Source organism: Scleropages formosus, chromosome 10 (assembly GCF_900964775.1).
Source record: "Scleropages formosus chromosome 10, fSclFor1.1, whole genome shotgun sequence".
Classification (NCBI taxonomy): domain Eukaryota; kingdom Metazoa; phylum Chordata; class Actinopteri; order Osteoglossiformes; family Osteoglossidae; genus Scleropages; species Scleropages formosus.
The window spans coordinates 8,584,071-8,607,700 of record NC_041815.1 but is presented as its reverse complement, the minus strand read 5'-3'; the positions used below and the strand labels follow the sequence as shown (position 1 = coordinate 8,607,700).

The 23,630-nt window shown below is 41.6% G+C and overlaps 2 protein-coding genes across 4 annotated transcripts; one reads left to right on the top strand and one right to left on the bottom strand.

Annotated features, from left to right (window-relative positions):
* Window positions 1-3,500: 3,500 nt before the first annotated feature.
* On the top strand, window positions 3,501-12,680 carry LOC114911652 (histone H4 transcription factor-like). Its single transcript, XM_029255697.1, has 10 exons — window positions 3,501-3,558; window positions 3,932-4,208; window positions 5,923-6,149; window positions 6,287-6,398; window positions 7,289-7,441; window positions 7,969-8,043; window positions 8,684-8,804; window positions 9,083-9,221; window positions 9,438-9,562; window positions 12,284-12,680. The coding sequence occupies exons 2-10, from the start codon at window positions 4,058-4,060 to the stop codon at window positions 12,678-12,680; spliced, it is 1,500 nt and encodes a 499-aa protein (XP_029111530.1). The 5' UTR covers window positions 3,501-3,558; window positions 3,932-4,057.
* Window positions 12,681-16,250: 3,570 nt separating this feature from the next.
* On the bottom strand, window positions 16,251-20,644 carry LOC108938264 (zinc finger and BTB domain-containing protein 21-like). Of its 3 annotated transcripts, none has more exons than XM_018758727.2 (2): window positions 20,564-20,644; window positions 16,251-20,469 (listed from the first exon to the last, which is right to left on the bottom strand). In XM_018758727.2, exon 2 carries the CDS (start codon window positions 19,433-19,435, stop codon window positions 16,421-16,423), a length of 3,015 nt encoding a protein of 1,004 aa, XP_018614243.1. In that variant the 5' UTR covers window positions 19,436-20,469; window positions 20,564-20,644; the 3' UTR covers window positions 16,251-16,420. The 3 variants fall into 3 exon arrangements, with proteins under 3 accessions (XP_018614243.1, XP_018614245.1, XP_018614246.1); XM_018758729.2 differs by having other exon boundaries at window positions 16,251-20,425; XM_018758730.2 differs by having other exon boundaries at window positions 16,251-19,311.
* Window positions 20,645-23,630: the final 2,986 nt, after the last annotated feature.

Sequence of the window (23,630 nt, the reverse complement as noted above, 5' to 3'; positions counted from 1 at the left end):
CTATTCCAGAGGGTATGGAGAAGGTAACCAAGCTCATTTTGCATCAGTTGTCTCAAGACTTGGCTCTGAGTTGCAGTGATTTGTTTGTCAAGCAATTCCCATTGGTTTTTCATCTTACTCTGGCAGTGTTCCTGATTTTGGTGCTGTGATCCTCTTTGAGTTCTATTCAAAATTTTGTACAATGTCTAAGGTTTTGTTTGTGACGAATACATGTACCGTGGTGCGGAGATGCAACAGAGCAACATGGATGGAGTCTGCTTTACCGTGTACCATCTATTGCTCCGGTTTCCAGAAGCAATCCATTTCTTTGATGCATGGATTAACATACTTCACAGTATTGTGCTCTTATAGGAAGTACTGCAGGTTCTTATATCATCACCAATTCCTTTCATGTGAAACTTCTGTCCAAGGCCCTTACAAAGTTGGGAAATTTTGCATTAATGCAGCCAGGTATTCTTACCTGTACCAGTTCAGGGTAAGTACCTTGAATCACAGGTACTATAGCAGGAGTGAAGATTCACACCACATTCTGCTTTTGATACACATTTTACATTTACATTTATTTATTTAGCAGACACTTCACCAAAGCGACTTCCAATGAACTCTATGTAGTGTTACCAGCCCACACACCTTATTCACCACGGTGACTCACACTGCTAGATACACTACTTACAATGGGTCACTCACCCATACAGCTGTGGAACACACTCTCTCTGTCACTCACACACTATGGGTGAACCTGAACAGCATGTCTTTGGACTGTGGAGGAAACCAGAGCACCCGGACAAAACGCACACAGAAACGTGGAGAACATGCAAACTCCAGACAGCCTGAGCAGGGGTCGAACCCATGTCCTCTCGCACCACCCAGGTGCAGTGAGACATCAGCGTTACTTGCTGTGCCGGCCATTTTAAAGCAGACAAGTTATTCATCTGTAGACTATCTCCAGCAGACCCATTGCTACACCATCTATATATTTATCTTAATTACTGTTAATAACCACGATGCTCTCCAAAATCAGTTCTGATTAACGATTCCCTGTAGTACTTGAAACAGTGTCAATGAGTGCAGCGACAATTGCCGGTACATCATATCACGGGGTTCATCTGATGTTTTTACAACCCACATGGCTGGTAGACAGAGGGCCCCGTCTTCTGGTGGTGTCCAGCTACACGTGGATGTACGTGTTCTTTCTTTATTGTTTGTCTTTCATGTTGTGTAGAGAGGTGTTGTTTGGATTTGGTTGCCAAAGTGATTGTTAATGAGTGGTTGGCAGTGAGCGAGTTCGAATTTGTATAATGTAACGACCTGCATTACTGTGTTTTGGTGGAAAATGTGTTTAATGTAAATAGTTGCATTATGGGAAATATGGAATGTGGGTGTGCAACCACTGGGGGCACTTCTGGGGTGACCGTGTTTGCAGATGTGTTGGAAAAAAGCCTACGGGCGCCAAGCAGTCTGGGAAGGCTGCATGGAGGTGTAAGTCCTGGAGAAAAATGGGTCCTCGGATCGAGAGCATTATTTCCCCGTGATCAACCGTTCAAGATGAACGTTCTCTCTGCTTACTTCTTGCCCCCATTCAAACACAGGGTGTTGCGCTCCCCAGTAATTTAGGATGCGATTCGCAACTGCCACTAGATGGCCACACGCTAATATTTTTAGAAGAGAAGAGTAGTTTGTCTCAATGTGTACGCATTTTGTTGATATTTAATTAAAAATAACGTTGTTATTGGAAAAAACTCAGAAGTCAGTCTCGTTATTTGCGAACACAAGAAACTGCAACGGTGTTAGTGGTGGCACTACGCTGTAAAGGCTTACAAGAAAAGGTCGTCATCAATAGCCATTTTTCAGCTGAAGGACAGTTTCCATTACTGTTGTCCGCCCACTCGTGAAGAATGAAGTAGAACCCGGATGCCGTAAAATACCCTGTTGTATAAATGGGTACAATTACTTATTCAGCACTGTAAGTTGCCGTGCACAAAGAACGTTAGCTCAATAAACGTGATATCCAGATGACGCTGAGTTTCTGTAGACATGATGATTATACGGGGTAGTAGTTAGATCCCAAAATCACCATCTTGTGTCCAACACCAGAGACCAGTGATTTACCGCAGCTAACCTAACGTAGTGCTGCTCAATTTCACCCAAAGTACTCAGGAAGTAGAATTATATATTAACATATATTTGCACTATTTTAAAAATTTGAGCACTGACTGCACTTTAAGTAGTCACCTATAAATGACTACGTGTGGGTTGTGTTTGTATTTTCTTATATTTATTGTTATTTATTTATAATTGACTTTAGTGTAGTGTAGATTTAGTTTTGTGTGTTTTAACTCTGTATATGTACTTTATCATTCACCTACTCTACTGAAACAACAATAGAGAAGACAATGTTGCGAAAAGGGAATCACCCAACAATGGTAGGTAAGGTGTACGGTAACACCCCGGGAACAGGCCAGGGACCGTCCATCTGAGCGGTAAATGTTACCGGGTAAGCTGTCCTTTAATTATTTATTAAGTATGGTTTTAAGCCTTGGGGTATGTCCTTTAGTGTTTAAAGGTTCTGCCATGCGGTTCTTATATTAGTTGGTCTTATTGATTTTAGTATTTATTTTAAATGTTATTGTTTCCATGGCAGTTTTTAGGATTCATTTATTTATTGAATAAAGATTCAATCAAAACATCAGCTACTAGGGGCAAAGGGGGTAAAAAAGGTTCAGGAAGGATCTCTGATGGGGATTTTTATTTTATTTTTTTTTACGGGCCTCTACACAAGTAAAACCTAGAACAGTATTGAAGACATATGTAGGCTCTAGTTTCCACAGTTAATATTCACAACCTGGTATTGTACTAAATAATGGACACCATGTTTTCTCTTACTTAAAAAACTATACATTTATACTGTATAAACAGCATAAAGATCTTTAAAAGCGAGGTTCCAGGGTACTATAGATTACACTTTGTTTAAATGTTGAATCATTTACAGAGTATAATAGTTTTAATTGTTTTTTATCAGTGGAGTCTTAGTCGTGATGTCCTGTGTAAGCCAGATAAAATCAGGTTTCTTGCAAGAGAATTTGCATTAATGGATATGCAATGTGGCTTGCAAAAAAATTATAATATTACTGCAAATAAGACAACATCAATCAAAGAAACCAAACTGCACATTTAGCCAGTGTGAAGAATGGTTTACGATGATGGATATTTACATTGGAGATGAGAAATTTTACTTTTCGAGTGTTAGCGTAATATGAGTCCCGCCAGGGTTAGTGCAGCACAGTTTGAGACTGTTTTTTTTTCTTTGTTAATTTGAGACTGTTCTTCACTGAACACAGTGAACGAACGCCATGTTACACCCAGAACACACCAGAGCTCCGCGCGCAGCCTCCATAGGCGGGAAGCTCGCGCGGGATTTTGTGCGGCGCGCGCGGCGAAACAGGAAGTGAGCGGAACGGACAGAAAGAAGGAGGGCGGGAACCGCGCAACGTCCAAATGTTCCCCCGGCACCTCTGTTAACCTCGTAACTGGCGAGCGTTTTGAAAGCAGCCTGCAAGCGTAAGTACTGAGCAGAGAATAGGAGTGACATTACCTTTATTCACTAGACATCGCGTACCGCTTCGCAGTGCGAATAATGTGTTTCGCGCACATATGAGTGACGTGTGCTGCAGTGTCGCACTGTGTCACTGTGACTGTGCTGTAGCTAATCATGTCCGATCATGTGGAGGAGCGCATGGGAAGCGAAGTCGGTCGCTGAGTTGAAAACTGAGGTGAAACCAGACGTTGTGACAATCACGTTGGTCTGCCTTGGTGTAGTGTCAGGAGAAGTGCTAGTAATATATACTCGTGTCACTTATGTTTCCAGTTGCCATGGTTACACTGAGTCGCATGTTAAGGCCTTCAAAGGTTCATTTAAACCTGTTTCTTGCAGGTATTCAAGTGATCACTATCACCCCCCCCCAAATGACAGATGGAAGGTTAAAGGCCGATGATTGCTGGGACATGCTGAGGACCCCACCAGGGTGACTGAGCTCCTGCCCTGCTGTTTGTTGTCGTCATGGCGAAGAAGAGGCACTTGGCAGAGCTGGTGGTGGTGTGTCAGTGGGCAGCCTGCTCTTTCCAGGGCAGGGCTATGGAAGAGCTCTCGGACCACATGTCCCTTCACCTGAAGGAGCACCTGGGAGATGGGGACACCATGGAGGAGCTGGGTGGGTGAAAACGGAGTGGTGGGCGAAATCCTTCTGTGTCCCACTCTTGGTGCTTTGGGGTTGCAGGGAAGAGCATCGTGCCATGGTTGGATTCATGACCCTCCCCCCTTCACAGGAAGTGAAATGCGGGGCATATGTGTGGAAACTAACCCAAATTATTGCTTCCGACTCCTCAGCACCGCACAGTAGGCCTGACCTGCCTTCATGGTCCAATGCTGGAGTGTGCGAAGGCACTTGATTATGGGAAAGTAATATTTGGACTAACTGAATGTCTCATGGTATATCTAGAACATAATTAAACTTCAGCATGACATTAAGAACATGAAACAAATATTGTAGTAATAATAATAATAAATTTTCCCTTTTGTGATTTATGTTGAGCAGTTATCTAACTCCGGTATAAGACATGTCTTCGATGTGAGTGTTGATCAGGAGGACTGTTCTGTCACTCTTTCAGTTGCTTGAAAAAAAGCATCTGGTGAACCTTATGCTTTGTTGACTTCATAAATTCCACGACAAAAGTTTTACCTAATCGTGAAAAATGTAAGTTTCTTGAAAAAAAGAACAAATTCCTGTTCTGCCTAGAAATTCTCTGATTGTCAGAAGATGTGTTGCAATAAGGCAGTGGTTAGGCACTGGCTCAGGTTCAAATCCCTGATGCTGCTGTAGTGCATTTGGTTAAGGTGGTCCTCATTTGTCACTTAAAACTAACTGAATATTGAAATTACTTTATCCATTATTTCTTTTGGGAAAATATTCAAATTCATCCAAAACCCTTCCCAAATTCACCCCAGAATGAGCCTTAATGTTGCATAATCTCTCTCTCTCTCTCACACACACACACACACACACACACACACACACACACACACACAATGTCTACAACCAACCGGAGCCTAATCCGGCAACACGGTGCAATGCTGAAGGGGAGGGGACACACCCTGGACGGGGTGCCAGTCTGCCGCAATGTTGCCTAATGTCATTACGAGAAAGTTGAGTAACACATTAAGTGTTACTCATTCTATGTTATACTTCAGTCACAGCTGCAAAGCTTTTTAAATTGTGCACGTCTGTTACACTTGTTTGAATTGCACGTGTGTCCGTGGAGCTTTTCTTAATCATACATGTCTGTAGAGCTTTTCTGAATCACATCCGTGGTTGTAGTAGCAAACATTTATCACATTGATCTACATCTGGGAGTTTTTTTTTTTTTAAAAAATCTGCATTTGAAATAGAGGCAGGAACAATGAATTGTTATTTCATTAAATATTGTGTGGACATTTTTCTTCAAAATGAATGTGTAAATTACAGATTTGCTATTTTGTAGTTGATATTTTTAAGGTTTACCGAGTCTATAGGGTAATGGTGACTTATTTCTAGAAATTTCACAAAGGGTCATGTATGTACAATAGCTAAAAAAAAAAAAAAAGATTTCATAAAGTAAATTTATGTAATAGGTTGCCTAGACTGGCTTGAGGAAGACCAATTAATAATAAGAGGTCTTAATAATTGCATACCAGTGAAAACCTGTGGTGTACTTCATCTGAATTTCTACAGGAAGACTCCAGCACTGTGTAAATGGGGAAATCGTTTTACAGTTGCTCATCTAACATTGTAAGTCTGTTTGGACAAAGGTGTCGACAAATAAAGAAGGGATGTGTGCTTGAATGGCCTTTTTTTGAGGTGCTCCTGCTCTATTATGCCTCCTTCACAGATGACTATGCCTGCTTGTGGGAGGGCTGTGAGTTCCTGGCCATGGGTAGTCCAAGTGAGCTGGTGGTTCATGCTCATTTCCACATCTTCCATGCCAAGCTGAAATTCATCGGTGCTCAGCTGCTGCAGTCCCACCCAGAGCTGCCCAGTTGCACCCAAGATCTCCATGGTAACAACCTGATCCCAGAGTTGTCAGAGAAGCTGCTGTGTCAGTGGGAGCACTGTGACGTGAGTGCAGTTGATCTCTTGAGCCCAAGTTCCCGATTCCCAATTCTGGTAATTTGGAAGATTTACATGTGATTCAGAGAAGGCAGCATTTTGATGTTGCCACTTAGTCTAAAGTGGGATTGATGTTTCATATGCAGAGCACCTTTAACAATCCAGAGTGGTTCTACCGCCATGTGGACATGCATGCACACTGCACTGAGATGCAGCCTCTTCCTGACCAGCAGCAGGCACTATTCTGCAGTTGGAAAGGTATGTATCAGTAGGGACTGGGAGGATATGTTCCGTTGAAGTGCTTCTTTATTCCTGCACATCTGTGCGCTGCTGCCATGGGGTGGCATGGTGGCACAGTGAGCAGTGCTGCTGTCTCACAGTGCCTGAGTGGTGCGAGAGAATGTGGGTTTGATCCCCGCTCAGTCTGTGTAGAGTTTGCATCTTTTCCCTGTGTGGGTTTCTTCCAACAGTCCAACAACATGCTGTTAGGTTCACGCATAGTGTTTGAGTGACAGAGAGAGTGTGTTCTGTTCCAGTGACGTATGGATGAGTGATCCATTAGTTATGTAGTGTATCTAGCAGTGTAAGTCACTTTGGAGAAGAAGGCGTGTGGGCTGATAACACTACATAGGGTTCATTGGAAGTCATTTTGGTCAGGGTTGTGGCTGTGGGAGATTCTGCCAGGATCACTAGGTGCAAGGCTGGGGTGGGTACACCCTAGATGGGATGTCATTCTATTGCTGGGTAGCCACATACACCTTCACACGCTCCTGGCAGTTCACAGTATCCAGTTCACCTCAACAGCATGTCTTTGGGTTGTGGAATGAACCAGAGCATGTGGAGGAAATCTACACATACAGAGATAATATGAAAACTTCAAACAGACTGAGCTGGATTCTATACCTGAACAGCCCAGGCACTACCTGCTGTGCCACCCTGCATACAGTCATCTACCCATTTATTACAACTGGGTAATTTTTACTGGAGAACTTCAGGCTTAGTACCTTGATTGAGGATAATGCAGCAAGAGATGAGATTTAAACCCCAGTTCTTTGGATGCAATACAGCTCCTGTAACTGCTTTGGCACCTGCATAAATGGGTCTGTTTTACACTAGTGACATAATGAGGCTGCCTTTCATTTTCTCAGACTGTGATGCCTTCTTCAAGATCAAGTACCGGCTTCGTGAGCACTTGCGCAGCCATACACAGGAAAGGCTGGTGGCCTGCCCCACCTGTGGCTGCATGTTTTCCAGTAACACCAAGTTCTTTGACCACATCCTCCGGCAGACAGAGCCTGAAGGTAGTTAGTTGTGGACCTTTTCACCGACTGCCCTAGACTGGTAGATGTAGAAGCCATAAGGTCATCTGCATTGTTTACCAGGCATTTGATATTTTTTTCCGATGTTCTTTTGAAAAACTTACTATTTGCGATCGCTGTCTGTCAGCACATTGGGTGACGCTTTGAAAAAAATAATTAGTAAATACTTCTCGAAATACTTGAAAGGTTGTAGTCAAGGATCAACGCTGTTTAAATTCAGCATCAGTAACATTTATTTTTATTCTCACCTTAATGTTCTGGTAGTTCCATATCCCCATGGATGCACATAGTGCTGAATGTTGACGAATTACAGCTTTTGAGAAAAAGCAATAGAGCGATGGTCATCTTAAGTCATTGTAGTCATGTGTACACTACAGCAGCACTTCGCTCCTTACGTAGAGGTTGCAGCATCAGGGGGATTCAAATGATGTTTACACATCACGCTGAGACATACCCAGATTGATATTTTGGGGGATTTAACCCTGTTGAACATTTCTTGACATTTGCAGAGTCCTTTGTGTGCGAGCACTGTGGCAAGCGCTTCGCAAATGAAAGACTCCTAAGAGATCATGTCCGCCAGCATGGTGAGTAGACCCCCCCTCCCCACAGGTACATGTACATTTAGTCATGTGTTGGACACTTACCTCAAAAGCGATGTACATCTGACAAAAAATACAATGTGTGCATTAAATCAACAGAAGGAGAGATTTGGATTCAGACACATGATTCTGAGTACAGTTAATCACATTCCACCATATGAACCAGTTTACATCACACAAGTAGCTGAATATACTAGGCTTTCCATTATTAAATAATTTAAAAATATTAACATAACAAGCATACATATGTTTATTGAGCACTTAGGAGAACAGGGCAGAGATGAGCGTGAAAGGTGAGCTTCGAGACCTTTAAATGTAGAGTGAGGCACGTAGGCCTGTTCATTCTCAAGTACACAAGTGTGTCATTACTGTCACTTTCTGAAAATCAGTTTCTGTTGGAAAAGTTTGTGTACAAAATGGTTGGGTAAGAGGTTAACTGTTCAATATCAACAGAAATTGAAGAGACATGAAAAGCACTGCAACATGAAAAGCACAGCAAAATGCTTTAGTTTACTAAAGTATGCGTGGAGCGGCAGTGGTCAGGAGAACGACGGTCAATTCTCCAGTTGATGGTTTTGGCAGGAAATGCACCGATTTTATGTCCGTTTCCTGCGCTTCTCCACAGTGAACCACATAAAGTGTCCTCTGTGTGACATGACCTGCACCTCTTTGGCCTCCTTGAAGACTCACATCAAATTTCGGCACTGCGATGAACGTCCCTTTTCATGTGACTTCTGTGAGAGCAGGTGCGTGTTGTGTATGAAATAACAAGGCTGTGTTGCGCCAGATGCTTAAGTGCTGTACTGAGGCTGCATATTTAACAGGTGTTAAATAAGATGATTTAGATATTTTTGGTGTTGAATAAAGGTGATATAATAAACAATAGTATAAATGTCATAGTAGTGTCAATGAAGATCAGCCCACATTCATAAATTGGCATAGGTATTTTTGTGGTACTTTCATTTTTGTCACTGTTCTGGTGTCTTTCAGTTTTCAGAAATGTTTATTTCTTCCCCATGGACAGCTTCAAGAACCAGCATGATCTGAGGAAGCACATGGAGACACACAATGAGGGTGCGGCATTCCACTGCAGTGTGGCAGGCTGCGGTTACTCCTCCCGCATGGCCCACACCATGAATCAGCACTACAAGAGGGTACATGAGGTCAGGCTGCAACAGGAGATAACGCTGCACCACAAAAGATGAATGTCATCACCACTAAAGCATGCTAATAATATTAATAGTAATACTTAGTGGCTTGTGTGTCTGGGTTCAGTAGTTATTGCCTTATAGAAGTAAAGGCTGTCAGTAGAGGTCAGGCCGATGCTACAGTCTGGAAAAATCTGTGAAAACCACCTGATGTTTCTGTATTTTTCGTAGGGGGACATGGTCTCTAAGTACAAATGCCATCTATGTGAGAAAAGCTTCTCCTGGTGCTACACATTGACCCTCCACTTGCGGAAGAAACATGACCTGAAGTGGCCCTCCGGGCACTCTCGCTTCAGGTGGGGTGTGTGTGTATGTCTATATACTAGGGGTTGCACGACTTCAGATTTTTTAAAGTAGACAGTTATGTTATGAAAGTCGAGTCGACGTTGACTAATCACTGATGACGTCATGAATAAAACCACAGAAGAAGGGAAGGCTTTGCAAGAATGACAATATGTAACTGTAACTGTATAAAACTTGGGTCCGTGTACATTGCGTTCATTCATTTTTTGATTTGAAATTGAAAACAAAAATGCAAATTATGATGCCTTTATTCATCTTTTGTTTTAAAAATGAAAAACAAATTATGAATTAACTATGTTTAAAAACGTTTTTTTTTTTTTTTTTTTTTTTTTTTTTTGCTCAAAATGAAAAATATTTAAAATACGCCTCATTTAGTTTCTTAGTTCTTGACTGAGTTATTTCGTTCTGTGGTATTCTTGAACAAGCTGTATGTAAATGAATTGAATCCACGCATAATCAATCAGTGGCTTCATCGAACATGCTGGCTTCGCTCCGAGTTATTCATAAGTTACTATGGATCACTAGGTGCTTTTCAAAAGCAGCAACAGAGTGACAGTGAGGGAGAATGACAAGTCCACCAAGAAAATCAGCAGGATTTTTTGGGTGTTACTACTTAAGAATCTAGGGGGGCGCAGTGGGTTGGGCTGGGTCTTGCTCTCCAGTGGGTCTGGGGTTCGAGTCCCGCTTGGGGTGCCTTGCGATGGACTGGCGTCCCGTCCTGGGTGTGTCCCCTCCCCCTCTGGCCTTACGCCCTGTGTTACCGGGTAGGCTCCGGTTCCCCGCGACCCTGTCTGGGACAAGCGGTTCTGAAAGTGTGTGTGTGTGTGTGTGTGTGTGTGTGTGTGTGTGTGTACTTAAGAATCTTATTACTAATTTAGCAAAAAAAATTCTGAATTTATGCAGCTATTCGTGTGATGAACATTGGTGCACATAGTGGAAACAAACTAACTGCACTTAAGAATCATACATCTGCGGCTCTCTTTGTCCTAATATAGTGTACAAACACTCACTCACCCATTCACACAGTAAGGGTAATCTAGAGTCGCCAGTTCATCTGAACACCTATGATTTTGGACTGTGAGAGGAAACCTATGCAGGCAACATGCAAAATCCACACAGACTGAGGGGATCAAACCCATGTTCTCTCACACCACCCAAGCGCTGTGAGACAGCAGCGTTACTCGCTGCCCTAACATGCCACCTGTTCTAGGTTAGGCTACTTGTTAGATTGGAAATATTGTGCACTCTAGGACATTTATCATATTTGGTATTGTGAGATTTTGATTTCTACACTTTGTATGATTAAACCAAAAGAGAAAATAAAAGAACAAGTCCTTTTCTTTTGTGTGTGTGCTCAGAAACAATAAAAAGACGTTTTTATGCTTCCAATATCAAAACAAAAAAACGAATGAAGGGATCGTACACGGACCAACTTGGGCGGAAAGCAAAACTCACGCACGATCTGTGTACTGCAGCTAAAGGTCTAATATCTTTGACAGTCACCAGCAAATTGATGATTTACAGCCGTCTTTTCTTTGTTACGGCAGGGCTTTTGGGGAAGTTGCTAATTGACTGCTGTCAAGAGGATTTGGATCGTTCCTTTGCTAGTGTTAGCAGATGCGTTTGTGTGCATTGCACTTGTACTTTTTTGTACTTCAGGACGGACGTGCATATTTTGCAAGTGACAGTAGCACAGGCTTCATCTTTAGTGAAGTATTTCCACACTCTTGATGAACCGCTGCTGGTTTGCTGCAATGACCCACCAGGCCCCTCACCTGATGTCTTCTCGGAGGCATCCATGTTGTTAGTGTCATAACTACGCGATCAGCGACAAGTTGTCATCACAGAGCAGTAAAGTCGACAAATTTACTAGTCGACTAGTATGTCCAACCCCTACTATATACGTTATATATAAATATATATTTATATACATATAAACTTGAGACTTTTCTCAGCATGGCTCACGCGGTGTGTGTTTCGGATGTCTTTTCGCTCTTGTGCACGGGGCACCGCACTAACAGGGCTCTGCACTTCACCTAATGTTTTCTCTTAATTGCAGTTATAATCCATCCTTGCATTTTTACTCACCACTTGTCCTGGTCAGAGACCCAGGGTTCTGAGCCTATCCCAGCCACGGCCACGGTTACTTGTACATTCACACACTAAGGGCAATGTAGCGTCACCAGTACAGCTGAACTGCATGTCTTTGGACTGTGGGAAGAAACCGGAGCACGAGCAGGGAACCCACGCAGACTCAGGGAAAACATGCAGTCTTTACTGCATGCATGCATCAATCCGGATTCAAACTTGTGCCCAAATTCGGGTGCTGTGAGGCTACTTATAATGTCATACCTTAAATTATAGCAGTGTACTAAGTATAAGAATTTGCAACATTTCAAATTTGACATACTGTGTATCTCCTATGCTTTCTGCAAATAATAGTTTTTATGTAACAGTTAACGTTACATAAAGTGACACAATTCCTACTCATCCTTACTGGTACCCTGAGACCCAACTCTTAGTTTGGGTTTCTGCAGAAACTGATGAAACAGTTAAAATATGAAACTAATTTTTCCGAAAATGAAAGCATTGCTAAGCCAGTAAATATTTTAGAACTTGTTTAGCACTGTAAAACATTTAAAATGTATTATTTCTCAATAGTGGTGAAGGTGATAGCAGAGCCCACAAAAATGTTTGGTATGTCAAACTTGTAGATACAAAGAGGATGAGGACGGGTACCTACGACTGAACATGGTGCGTTACGAGACAGTGGAGGTGACGGAGGAGATCATGAAGAACATGGCCAAAAAACGGACTCCTCGGAAGGCCTCTGGCTCTGGCAGCCAGGTGAAGCGCCCCGCTGTGCCTGCAGGCAGCTCCCATGGCATGTCCCCACCCTCAGCATCCTGCTCTGCCACGCTCCCCTCTGAGGTTCCTGCTCCCCAGAGCCCAAAGGATGCCACCCAGCCAGTTTACTGCTCTTTGAGCACAGTCACTGAGCTCGTCGGAGACGCCGACACCATCCAGGAGGACATACAGTCTGGTGCCACCTTTGGGGCCGTAAGGGCTCTGACCGAGGTGGCCAGGGGCCTCGGGATGGACGTAGTGTAGCCAAGGTCGTCCTTCCCGCGTTCTGCTGGGTCCAGTTCACATGCGACACCTCCGTAATTTTACCATCAAGGTTCTGACAAACCTTGCAGTAACATTGAGAGCAGTATCACCTTTCCAGTCACATAGACTGCATTAATTCCAGCGATGGTGGACTTATAACCTAATTTTGCTTATAAGGTATCTTGAAAGTATTCTCACTGGAAGTGTCTCTCTAATATTAGCTGACTTTTGAAAAAGCAGCTATTGTGCAAGGGTTTTGGAGCTTTGGTGTCTATTTTTGTGAGAGAAACACCGGTTAATAGAATAGAAAAATAAAATGCTCATCTTATACACAGCGTAGATTTTACATTCAGATTACGTCCTGTGAGTTGGATACAATGACAGTAGTCTAAATTTTTTTTAGTCTTCACTGTATTTGTCCAAGTGACAGGATCTTATGTCCACGTGACATAGTCAACAGCTTTGTTTTTGAGTCAATTTCTCTCATGTTGAATGGACTGTAGGGAGTGAAAACCCACCAGTGTTCAGCTGTGTTGTGACTGTATGAAATGTGACTATTACCAAGCTTTTACAGCTTGTTTTATCCATGTATTTTTTTATATACCTAGTTATTAAATGAACTTTCTACAGATTCTGATCTAGTGTATCTACAAGTATTTTGAAGTTCATTATCAACTTTGAGCCATTTTCCTTTTGCTGCTTTGCAGGTTTTATTTACTATGAAGTCAGGTTTCACAGCAAAAGGTGTTTGCAAATAAGATGTTAATTTTTTTTCCCCAGATTATAAGATTGGAGAATTCCGAGTGGAAAACAGCCAACTTACATTCTACAGTGTTTATACTGTGTATGATTTGGTAGTTTACACTTCATCAGGTCAGAAAAATTACTTTTAGCATCCTTCACTTTACCAGAACATTTAACAGTTCTCAGTATAAAATTGAGACACATAAATTGATTTGGGAAAAGGTCTGAAGACACTGGAGGACACAACTTTTTAGGCTGCTAAAGGAAAAAAATCATATTCTGGGGGCTGGGTGCTTATACTATAAAAACAAGGTAAAGATGTACAGTGAACCAGGTGGATGCCTCCCTCCTCACCCTCATGACTTTCAGTAGGTCATCAAAGCAGTTCCCTGTGGTGTGTTCAGGTATGCTCATTTATTTGTACTGACAGAAAAGTGGATAAGACTGAGTTACACCAGTAAAGGAAGTGCAAAATGCACATATTTTTCTCCTGTTCTCATGTTTTTTTTTTCTTCAGTTGAATGTCCAGATTTCACAACTGAAACGTTCTGTCAACTGGCAGTTAAAGTGGAAAAAAAAATGGTTGAATTATTGGAATATTTGAAATTGGAAAATTGTCAATACTTTTTTAAATATAACTGTGCTTTTAAAAACTATATAAGATGTCCCTCATTTTATATTCCTCTAAGCCAATTTTAGAACATTTTAAGGGACACACAAAGTGAAATTAAAACAATGGCATTTTCCTCACTATCCAAAAAGTACTTTTTAAAACACTTGCAAGTGAATAATTAATTATGGAAGGTGTGGAATAATGTTTGGAATACAGTGTAATTAATTTGAGCAGCTGTAAAATAAACATACTGCTCAAAAAATGTATTGACCCACTGGGACTTCACATATTATTGTGCTACAGCAAGGAACCATGAATTTCAGTCACTGAACAAAAAAGTACCCTATAATGTGAAAGTTAAAAAATACTATATATTAATAGTACATATAGCTGTTGAACTATATATTGGGTTTCTGGTTTAAAAACCCATATTTCGCACATATGTGTTAATCTGAATTTCAGAAAAATTGTTACATTACTTACATGCTGAGTGGTGTTTCCAAATCCATCAAGTGAAAAAAATTCTTTATGAAAAATGAGCATCATCAGGATTTAAAAACAGCACACCAGTTTCAAAAGAGCAGAATGAAACGCCTTTATTTCAGTAACTAGGAAAATCACACACAAAAAGTGTAAAAAGTGAGAACCCAGCAGAGCCACATCACTGCAATCCACTTTACAAAATGTCAACAGGGTGCTGCTGTTATATCACAGAAATAACATTTTATAAAATTTAAGTAATATAAATCTTTTATACATAATTCTTTGTAATACCATACTGCACTTTTATGGTGTTTATCTTAAAGTCAGTATACGGTAATCTCCATGAAATCTGACAATGTACTCATAATACATAATTCTGAAATATTTCCCGCAATCAAACCTACAAACCCCTTGTCAGTCAGACATTTCTTATACATTCAGTGCAGTTTCATGTATTACAAATTATAACAAAAAATTGCATTAACTATGTGATTAAAATAATCTGAAGTCCTGTAACAGACAACAGTTCTAAATAACTGATCATTTAAAATAAAGAGGGTTAAAGAACATGAGTTTCTTAGGATTTAAGTACAAAGTGCAGTAAGAAGCATAAACAAGAAATGTTACTGCTAAAAAAGCAGAGACCCTGAAGAAACAGGCAGTGAAAATAAGACACCGTTTGCTGACAAAGTTGTTCAATGAAGAAGTCTAAAAAGGAAACGCATGCAAGAAAAAGAAAAATGTTGAAAACAGCATCAACACAACATGAGAGGAACCTCCTTACCTCAAAAACACCTTCCCATTAGGCATTTTAAATACATAATAGCAGAAAGGAATTGGAACACTTTTCCTATTTTGGTGTTAAATGTTAGAATCCAGTTGCAGCTACTTTTTAAATAATTTTTTCCGTGAAGCAGTTTTAAATATGGAATCACTTGCAAGGAACAAAAACGTCAAGGAAGTGCGTTTACTCACAAAGACTTGGCCCAAATCTTATATCACCTCAAGCTGCATTGAAAAACATTTTGTTCACAGTCTGCTCTCACATTTACTACTTCTGTTTGTTGTTTGTTTCAGTGTATTTTCCTGACAGTGGTACAGTCCCTTACCATGAATACCACAGGATGGGTCTCCAAGAGTTCAAGATGACTAGACACCACTTATACTCCCTATCCTGTTTCCAACAAATGTTTTTCTCTTATTTACCCACAATAAAATGCTAATTAACCATTTTAAGCACAAAAAATATTTTCAAGTGTTCACTCAGTGTTACTCTCTCAGGTGACAAAAAAAAAAAAAAAGATCTGAATATTTAAATCAGGTGTTCTTTAGTTACGTAATACAAAATATTGAAACAAATAGCACAACACTTGACAGACTGTTATCCTTCGTCAAAACCCCACAATACTGAACATCTTTCGCTGCTCATGTTACAATCTGAGATAGTGAGATAATGAGAAACTCCCAGAGCTGTGTTTACAGAGGCACCTAATGGTTTATTTTCTCTGTGCGTTTTATTTAACCATGAGAGCAGACCGGAGTCCCTGAACAATGAAAAGAATTAATAAAGAATCAATTACTGACATACACAAGTATTAAACAGGCTGTTCTGCGTGATTCAAAACATCTCATGATGCCTTTGAAAACTGAAAGGAACTGAAAACAAAGGATAAATTAATATTATTCTGTTTTTCCCATTTAATTACCACCCTCCCAATCATCATCAACATAACTCCAAAGAGGACAAGTAAACAGAAAATGACTGGGAATTAAACAAATTAAATGCAAATTAACATTACTTTCCTTCATGCTGATGTCTGCAGTCTACAGCAGCTGTAAGGAGCACAACTGAACTCCAAGAGGCTAAGTGGACCTGCACAGCTGTCCACAAAAACTTAGTTCAGGAGCTGGAGTGACTTTGTTCGTGGCTCCAGAGGCTGAAAGCACTCCTAAAGGTCCGGCGGCACAATTTACACACGTACTGCCTCTCAGCCGCAAGGGCTGGTGGCGCGGGACTGTGGCTGGACATCGCGTCCACCTCCTGACGGGACACCTGAATGTTCTGCTGGTGTGTCCTGCGCAGGGGGTCTCCACCTGTAGAGTTCTGCGCTGTGCTTTTGGCAACAGAAATAGGCGACTCTTCCACATTTGTGGCGAGAAGAGGTGGCGATGGGGAAAGGCGGGAAGGCAGCTGACTGTTTTCTCTGGAACCAGATGCATCCGGATTGGATGCGTGGGACTGAATGTGGCTCCAGAGACGAAAGTTGGTCCTGAAGGATTTCTGGCAGATGTTGCAGATAAATGGCTTGATGTAGCACAACAGCTCTTGGTGGTGCTCCAACTCCCTGAGGGCACTGAACACTTTGCCACACTTCTCACAGGACCACAGGCTGGGCTCTACAGTCCTGAGGTTCTCAGGTGGCACTCTTTCATTGACAGCTTCCTCATATGGCTCTTCTTTTACCCTCACCGGCTCCTGACGCGAAATGACCTTCTGGCCCTCCGGGTCTTCAGGAGATTCAGAAACCATTGGCAGAGAGTAATCTCGAGCCTTTTTTCCAGAGCTTTCTGGAGCCATCGCGTCACCAGCAGCATGAGCGCTGTGATCCCGAAGACAGGAAAGCTGCTGCTTTTTGTTTACGGGATTTTGTTTGTGAACCTCCATCTGATGTCGCCACATACTGAAAGGGGACTTAAACGTGCGCATGCATTCCTGGCAAGTCCGTTTTTTGTTCTCGCAGTGAATCTCATGCTCCTTCACAGCACAAGAATTAGAAAAGTTAAGACCACAGTATCGGCACACTATTCTATACAGACACCCTTGCTCGTGTTCTGTCTGCTCATAGAAAGAGCTCAATTTCTTCCTGCAGAGCCTACAAGGATAGACCTCTGATCTTTTGTCCCTTTGTAACTGAAGTTCTTGGTCCTTCTCTGGAAGAATTTCCTCCTTATTCTCCAGCGTATAATCAGACTTCTGACCACAGTGTAAACGCAAATGCTGCCTTAAGTGAGACAGGAACCTGAACATTCTTCCACACCAAGCACATGCGTGGGATTTCGACCATGCTCTGAAGCTTCTTTTATGACATACTGGAGACTGCAGACTTCCTAGCTTACTTCCCCAAAGTTTTACCAGTACATTTCTGTTCAGTTCACGTTCCTGCACCATTCCGATCAACTTTCTGTGGGGCCTGTCTTCTGGGGTTATAGAGGAGCTGGAGGGTGGAGGTGGAATTTCCATGATTCCATGTTGGGTTTGACAGTGGGTCCACACTTTGAAGTTGGTGTGAAACTGTTTGTGGCAGATGTCACAGGCATAAGGCTTTTCTGGGTTGTGAAACATGTTCATGTGCCGATGAAGTGCAGCGCTGGAACGAAACGTCCTCATACAGTTCTTGCATTTGGAAGTTCTAGACTGCTGGTGTTCTTTTAGGCTGCTGTTGCTTGATTTGAAGGTGATGCCAAGACTCTGGTCTTCTGACAGTTGTTCCTCATTAATACTTCGGGATTTTTTCAGTACACCTCCTTCGTTGCCCAGTTCTACCTTTCTTCTCTTTCCATAATCAGTAAGAAATTCTTTGGGCTCACTGCCATTGGTGTTAAGTGGAAAGTTTTTAATGCTGGTAGGCAACTCCTCTCCAACGGTGACACGTAAAATATCTGAAGGCTCAGTAAATGGGCTAATAGGCTCGGTTTTCACACGGACGATCATTTTATTCATATCCAAATCACTGCATGTATTGCAACACTGCGAGGGGAAAAGCAACGTGGGAATGGCTTTGGAATTATTACTTTTAACCTTAAAAGTTTTAAGGTTGTCTGGCTCACGGTTAGATGTTCCTTGTCCAAGCTTCAAAGCAGAGTCTGCTTTTTCTTCACCTTTGTTAAGGTCCATCACAGGTGAATAACCAGAGACAGTGCTGTTGACCGATAATGATCTACATAACAGACTTTTTATGAGTGGCCTTCTTGTCTCTGTCTGTTGAAGATCATGGGTTTTGCTTGGATGTCCATCTTGACAATTCATAATCTGTGGCTTTTCACTAAGACTTTTATCTTCAGACATCTTCTGAGGAAATGAAGCAGACTGACTAAACTTGCCATCAGAACTCCTCTCCTTGAGATCTGTGACAGAGTTCCACTGTGACACTTCTGCATTCCCCAATGTTTCTGGTCCTCGGTCACCTTCTGGGGTCTGGCAGGTTCTGCTGGAACACTGTCCAGATTCTGCTGCTGGAGACTCTGATGATGGAGTCTGATTTGATGGAGATTTCCCCAGAAAACTTTCTCCTTTGACATGAGACAAGCTTTCATCAGTTTTATATATATTTCTCTGGTAAACAATGACATTTTCTGGAAGGCAACCACTGTCATTACCCTCTGCAAACACTGCCTTTCTAGAGATACTGTAAGAAATCTGAGGTTTTGTTGTCATTATATTAGTCAGAAAAGAGATTCCTAAACTGTACCCTAACTCTTGAATTGCTGTCAAGCTTTCTTTGTCCACGAACAGCGAAGAGGAGTAGATGTAATTCAGCACATGCTCCAAAACATCTGGCTCACAGAAGTCCAGGTGGACCACTGCATGGACATCAGAATCTGTTCTGGCGAACAGAGCCTGGAAGTACTCGGAACTTGCAGCAAGAACACTCCGATGAGCATGGAACTTCTGGTCAGCTACGATCAATGTTACGTCACAGAGGTGACCGCTGAGCCGCTGCTCATTGAGCATGCTCAGTAGGGAGAAGGTATGCACAGGGTTAATGTAGTGCACCAGGTTCTCCATTCTGCCTGTATGGAAAGAAAGAGATGCTGACATAACATTCGTGTAGATTATTGACACAGCATCAGACCCCCTGTTCCTCTCCATTATAGAAGTGTTGCTTTTGTGAAAATGATTTTCAAAATTCACCATCTTATTTATATCTGAAATAATTTTGATTTAACCAGGATCATATCTGTGAAATCAGTGGTACCACAGATTAACTGTATCAGGGCAAGCACTCCTATTCAAGGGGCATATGTTGAGTGTTACGTTTCATTATTATTTATTCATTTAGCTCATACTGTGTCACAGAATGAACAAAACCTGTTTTCTGAGAAGCTCCATTATAAAAAGCAAACGCAGCAAGCAAGAGCCACATATGTGGAGTTGCAGAAGTAATTACACATTTACTTAGAACATCGCTGATAATCAAGCAGAACAACGAGAAGAGATAAAAACGTTGTCGAGTTTGGTTCTTGTCATACAGATGTTCCAAATTCTGTCCCTTTGGAAAAGTTCACTCACTTTTGTTAACCAGTTGTCCTGGGCTGTACACATATTTCACACTTTTTGTGTAATCCACATTGTTGTTGTTCCCTGACATCTCTTCTGTTTTCTTCATTTTGTGTCATTTGCTTAACACTTCGTTTTTTTCTTACTATTATTAATAGTTTAATAGAAGAAAAAAATGGTACAATCTGCACTTCTGTCTTTGAACACTGAATTATTCTGTCTTTAAAATAATTCCAAAACACTTGACAAACAGTAAATGATTGGCTGCCTTTGTTTTTATTTTCACCAACTGAACTAGTGAGAATCACATGTAATCACTGGACAAACATTATTACACAGGTCAGGTGTCATGTCATTTCATCATATGGTCTCATTCAGTAATAGGGTAAACGAGCCAAACGTCATCATGCGCAAATCCTCCCATTCTAAAGGTATGTCTGCTGAGGATAACAGTTGTATACACGAAACTTCAGAAACACATAGGCAGAGGGTCCAAAGCAGCAACTGTCCATCTTAGCCGCTCCCCACGCGCGCACTTCCCACAGCCACTCTGGCTCAAGCTGGAAACGGCGTGTCGCTGTCGCGCATGCGCATGCGCATCACGCATTGTGAGCAGCTTCCCTCAGACTGCTGGCAGAAAACACGCTCAGCAACCTTTTTTAGAGACACTGCTGAGTCGAGCAACACAAAAAACCAAGATTTACGTCAGGACAAGACACGTCGCTCACAGCAACTGTTGAGATAAGGAGAGATAACCACTGTTACCGTAATATGTCGAAGCATCAGTTTTTCCGCTCAGTACGTGGGTGACTTCTTCTAGAATTCCATTGGGCGCGTGGCAACCGTCATTCCATCCATCTTGAATTTGACGTCATCCCACACCGAGGATGAAGTCATGCCAGCGAGCGCTCGTCACGTGCGCCCAGCTCTGATAGGTTTAGTTCGGTGGGGGCGGGGCCCAACATGCTGACTGACACAGGAAGCTGCAGGCGAGCGCGAGTGAAGGAAATAAACACTTTAATGACAGTCATGCTGTCACCGCAGTGTTTATGTTGTCACGTACATCCAGCCAGCTTAATAAACTCATCAAAATTGTGTTAAACGTTTTCAAGCATATATGGACAGAAAATGCTCTCGACAGAAAAATATTTTTAAACTAATGTTACTGACCTAAACAAAACCCACTCAAGCTACCATTAATTTAGAATTTAGTGGAGTGTTTGCGATCCGGACCTCTCTTCATTTATTTACTTTCTGTAAACACCTTTTTTTCAGTAAGTAAAAAAATCTCCAGCTATTATTATTTCATGATTTTTATTTACTTCAAACAACGTTAGAACTAATTCAATATTACTACGGAGTTTGGAGAAAAATGGTAAATGAACAAACCAAATGCAAATGTAATCAAAACGTAATTTTTACGAACTCCTAATCAATCTCGACAGCTGAGTGATTGATCACAAAAGCCTCCGCAGTCTTATCAGCTTCTGGCCACTTAACTATTTTCTATACAGTCAAAAAGGTTAATATACAGAGACGTCCCCTGATAAATTACGAATGTTTGCAACTTTCTGCAAAAGTGTTGAATAACACTGTAATATGTATAAACTGAAAAAAAAAAAGATTTTAAAACATTTTCATTACCTTCCTACTGCTATTTCAAACTAATTTAAAATGAATGGAAATAATTTTCTCTCCACAAAAGACTATTTAATGCCAGCTGTTGGCTGATTTACACACACACATTCACACACACTCTCTCTCCTGTGCTGTTTTGGTGGAGATCTGTTTCACTTTGTAACAAACAGAAATGTTCCAGAGGCAAGTGAAGAAAATGCAATGGAAAAAATAACCAACCTGGGAAATTTTTGTATTTTTCAAAACTTGTAAACTGGAATGTGTTAAGAGAAGTAGGCAGTGTATAGGTCAAGTTAATTGTACCCCCATGGAGCCCCTGTCAGGGAGTGTCTTGTGTCCTGTTTCATTAGCTTTTGTATTATTATATTAGCTGTTTTTTTGTAGTAGCTCTGACTAGTAGAATATTTTATTGATTTTTATATTTTAGAAATTAAATTTGGCATAAGTAAGACTAGCCAGCAGAGCTTGAACCAGCAACCTTCATCTTACAAGTAACATGTCCTTATCTACTATGTTGCTTGCTGCTGTCAGCATAATGCTTTACATGGCAGACTGTCATAAGGATGTGACATATTACTAGAACAAAAATACAGTGTACTGGATATATGCAAATAAATACAGTTATCTAAGAAACTTGTGTTTTGTCAAGGGGGTGTTTCAATAATTATTAGTAATGTAGTTACATTTGATAAGCCAGTAGTGCTGCTGTCTCACAGCGCCTGGGTGGTGCAAGAGGATCTGGGTTTGATCCCCACCCACTTTGTGTGGATTTTGCATGTTCTCCCCATGTCTGCGTGGGTTTCCTCTGGGTGCTCTGGTTTCCTCCCACAGTCCAAAGATGTGCTGTTCAGGTTCACCTATAGTGTGTGAGTGACACAGAGAGAGTGTGTTCTACTGATGTATGGATGAGTGACCCATTGTAAGTTGTGTATCTAGCAGTGTAAGTCACCGTGGTGAATAAGGTGTGTGGGGTGATAACACTACATAGAGTTAATTGGAAGTCGCTTTGGAGAAAAGCATCTGCTAAATATGTAGCTGTAAATGTAATAAAAAATATTGTAATCTGCACCCAAAGCCGATACAGAGGAAACAAAAGGATAGCAGCAAACAGTAAAAAAGAACGGGAGAAGGCTAGCAGGTTAATATTTTGAGAAGTGTAGTAATTTTGTTTAACGAACATACAAAGAAAGACGGTACAAAAACAAGTTTTTGAACAATTCTGAATGGAAGCAATGGTTTTCAGTTGCCAGTCATGTGGTTTTCTTGAATATGATTCTATTGTAGGTGAGTGAGTATGAAAGCCCCGACAAACTCTTTCCTTTGTCAGAAACAATCCAAGCAGAAGTAATTCTGCTGATCTTTGATATGAGCTTTGATTTTCCATCCACTTTAAAAGGGAGTGTCTTGTTACCAGCATTACATGGATCTGTGCACCGAAGAAAAATGACAGCTCTTTCTTATGAGGACTAATGGCTAACCCTGTGGTAAAAGTGATTTTGAAAACCCTGATGTTTAAAAAAACACAAAATGAAAGATATAATGGAAAAAGAGTGTCCACCCTTACAGCAGCGTTCAAAAGTTGGGACTCACCCAGAAATGTTCATGTTTTTGAAAGAATTCATTACATTTATTTGATGATTTCCTCCAATCAATTCCAATGAACTCTATGTAGTGTGATCAGCCTCAGCCACTGAGTCACTCATCCATACATCAGTGGTACACTCACACGCTATGGGTGAACCTGAACAGCATGTCTTTGGACTGTGGGAGGAAACCCACACAGACACAGGGAGGACATGAAAACTCCATACAGACTGAGCAGGTATCAAGCCCACGTCCTCTCGCACCACCCAGGCACTGTGAAATAGCAGTGCAACTCACTGTGCCACCATGCCGCCCCAATTCATGCTTTTTTTTTAAATTAAGGTACTCTTAAATGTGGTGGTGTGGTGGGTTGGACCAGGTCCTGCTCTCCAGGGGGTCTAGGGTTCAAGTCCTGCTTGGGGTGCCTTGCGATGGACTGGCATCCTGTCCTGGGTGTGTCCCCTCCAGCCTTACGCCCTGGGTTAGGCTCTGGCTCCCTGCAACCCCGTATGGGAGAAGCAATTCAGATGGTGTGTGTGTGTGCACCCTTAAACTGGCCTAAAATTATAGGCAAGCTATCATTACTAATGTTACACCTGGCTATTACTGC

What these genes read in the sequence shown, in the direction of transcription:
- LOC114911652 (XM_029255697.1), top strand. Translation starts at nt 4,058, where the DNA reads ATGGCGAAGAAGAGGCACTTGGCAGAGCTGGTGGTGGTGTGTCAGTGG. An exon ending in AGATCATGTCCGCCAGCATG is followed by an intron (nt 8,044 to 8,683) that starts GTGAGTAGACCC and finishes GCTTCTCCACAG; the next exon opens with TGAACCACATAAAGTGTCCT. An exon ending in ACTACAAGAGGGTACATGAG is followed by an intron (nt 9,222 to 9,437) that starts GTCAGGCTGCAA and finishes TATTTTTCGTAG; the next exon opens with GGGGACATGGTCTCTAAGTA.
- LOC108938264 (XM_018758727.2), bottom strand. Translation starts at nt 19,435, where the DNA reads ATGGTGAATTTTGAAAATCATTTTCACAAAAGCAACACTTCTATAATG.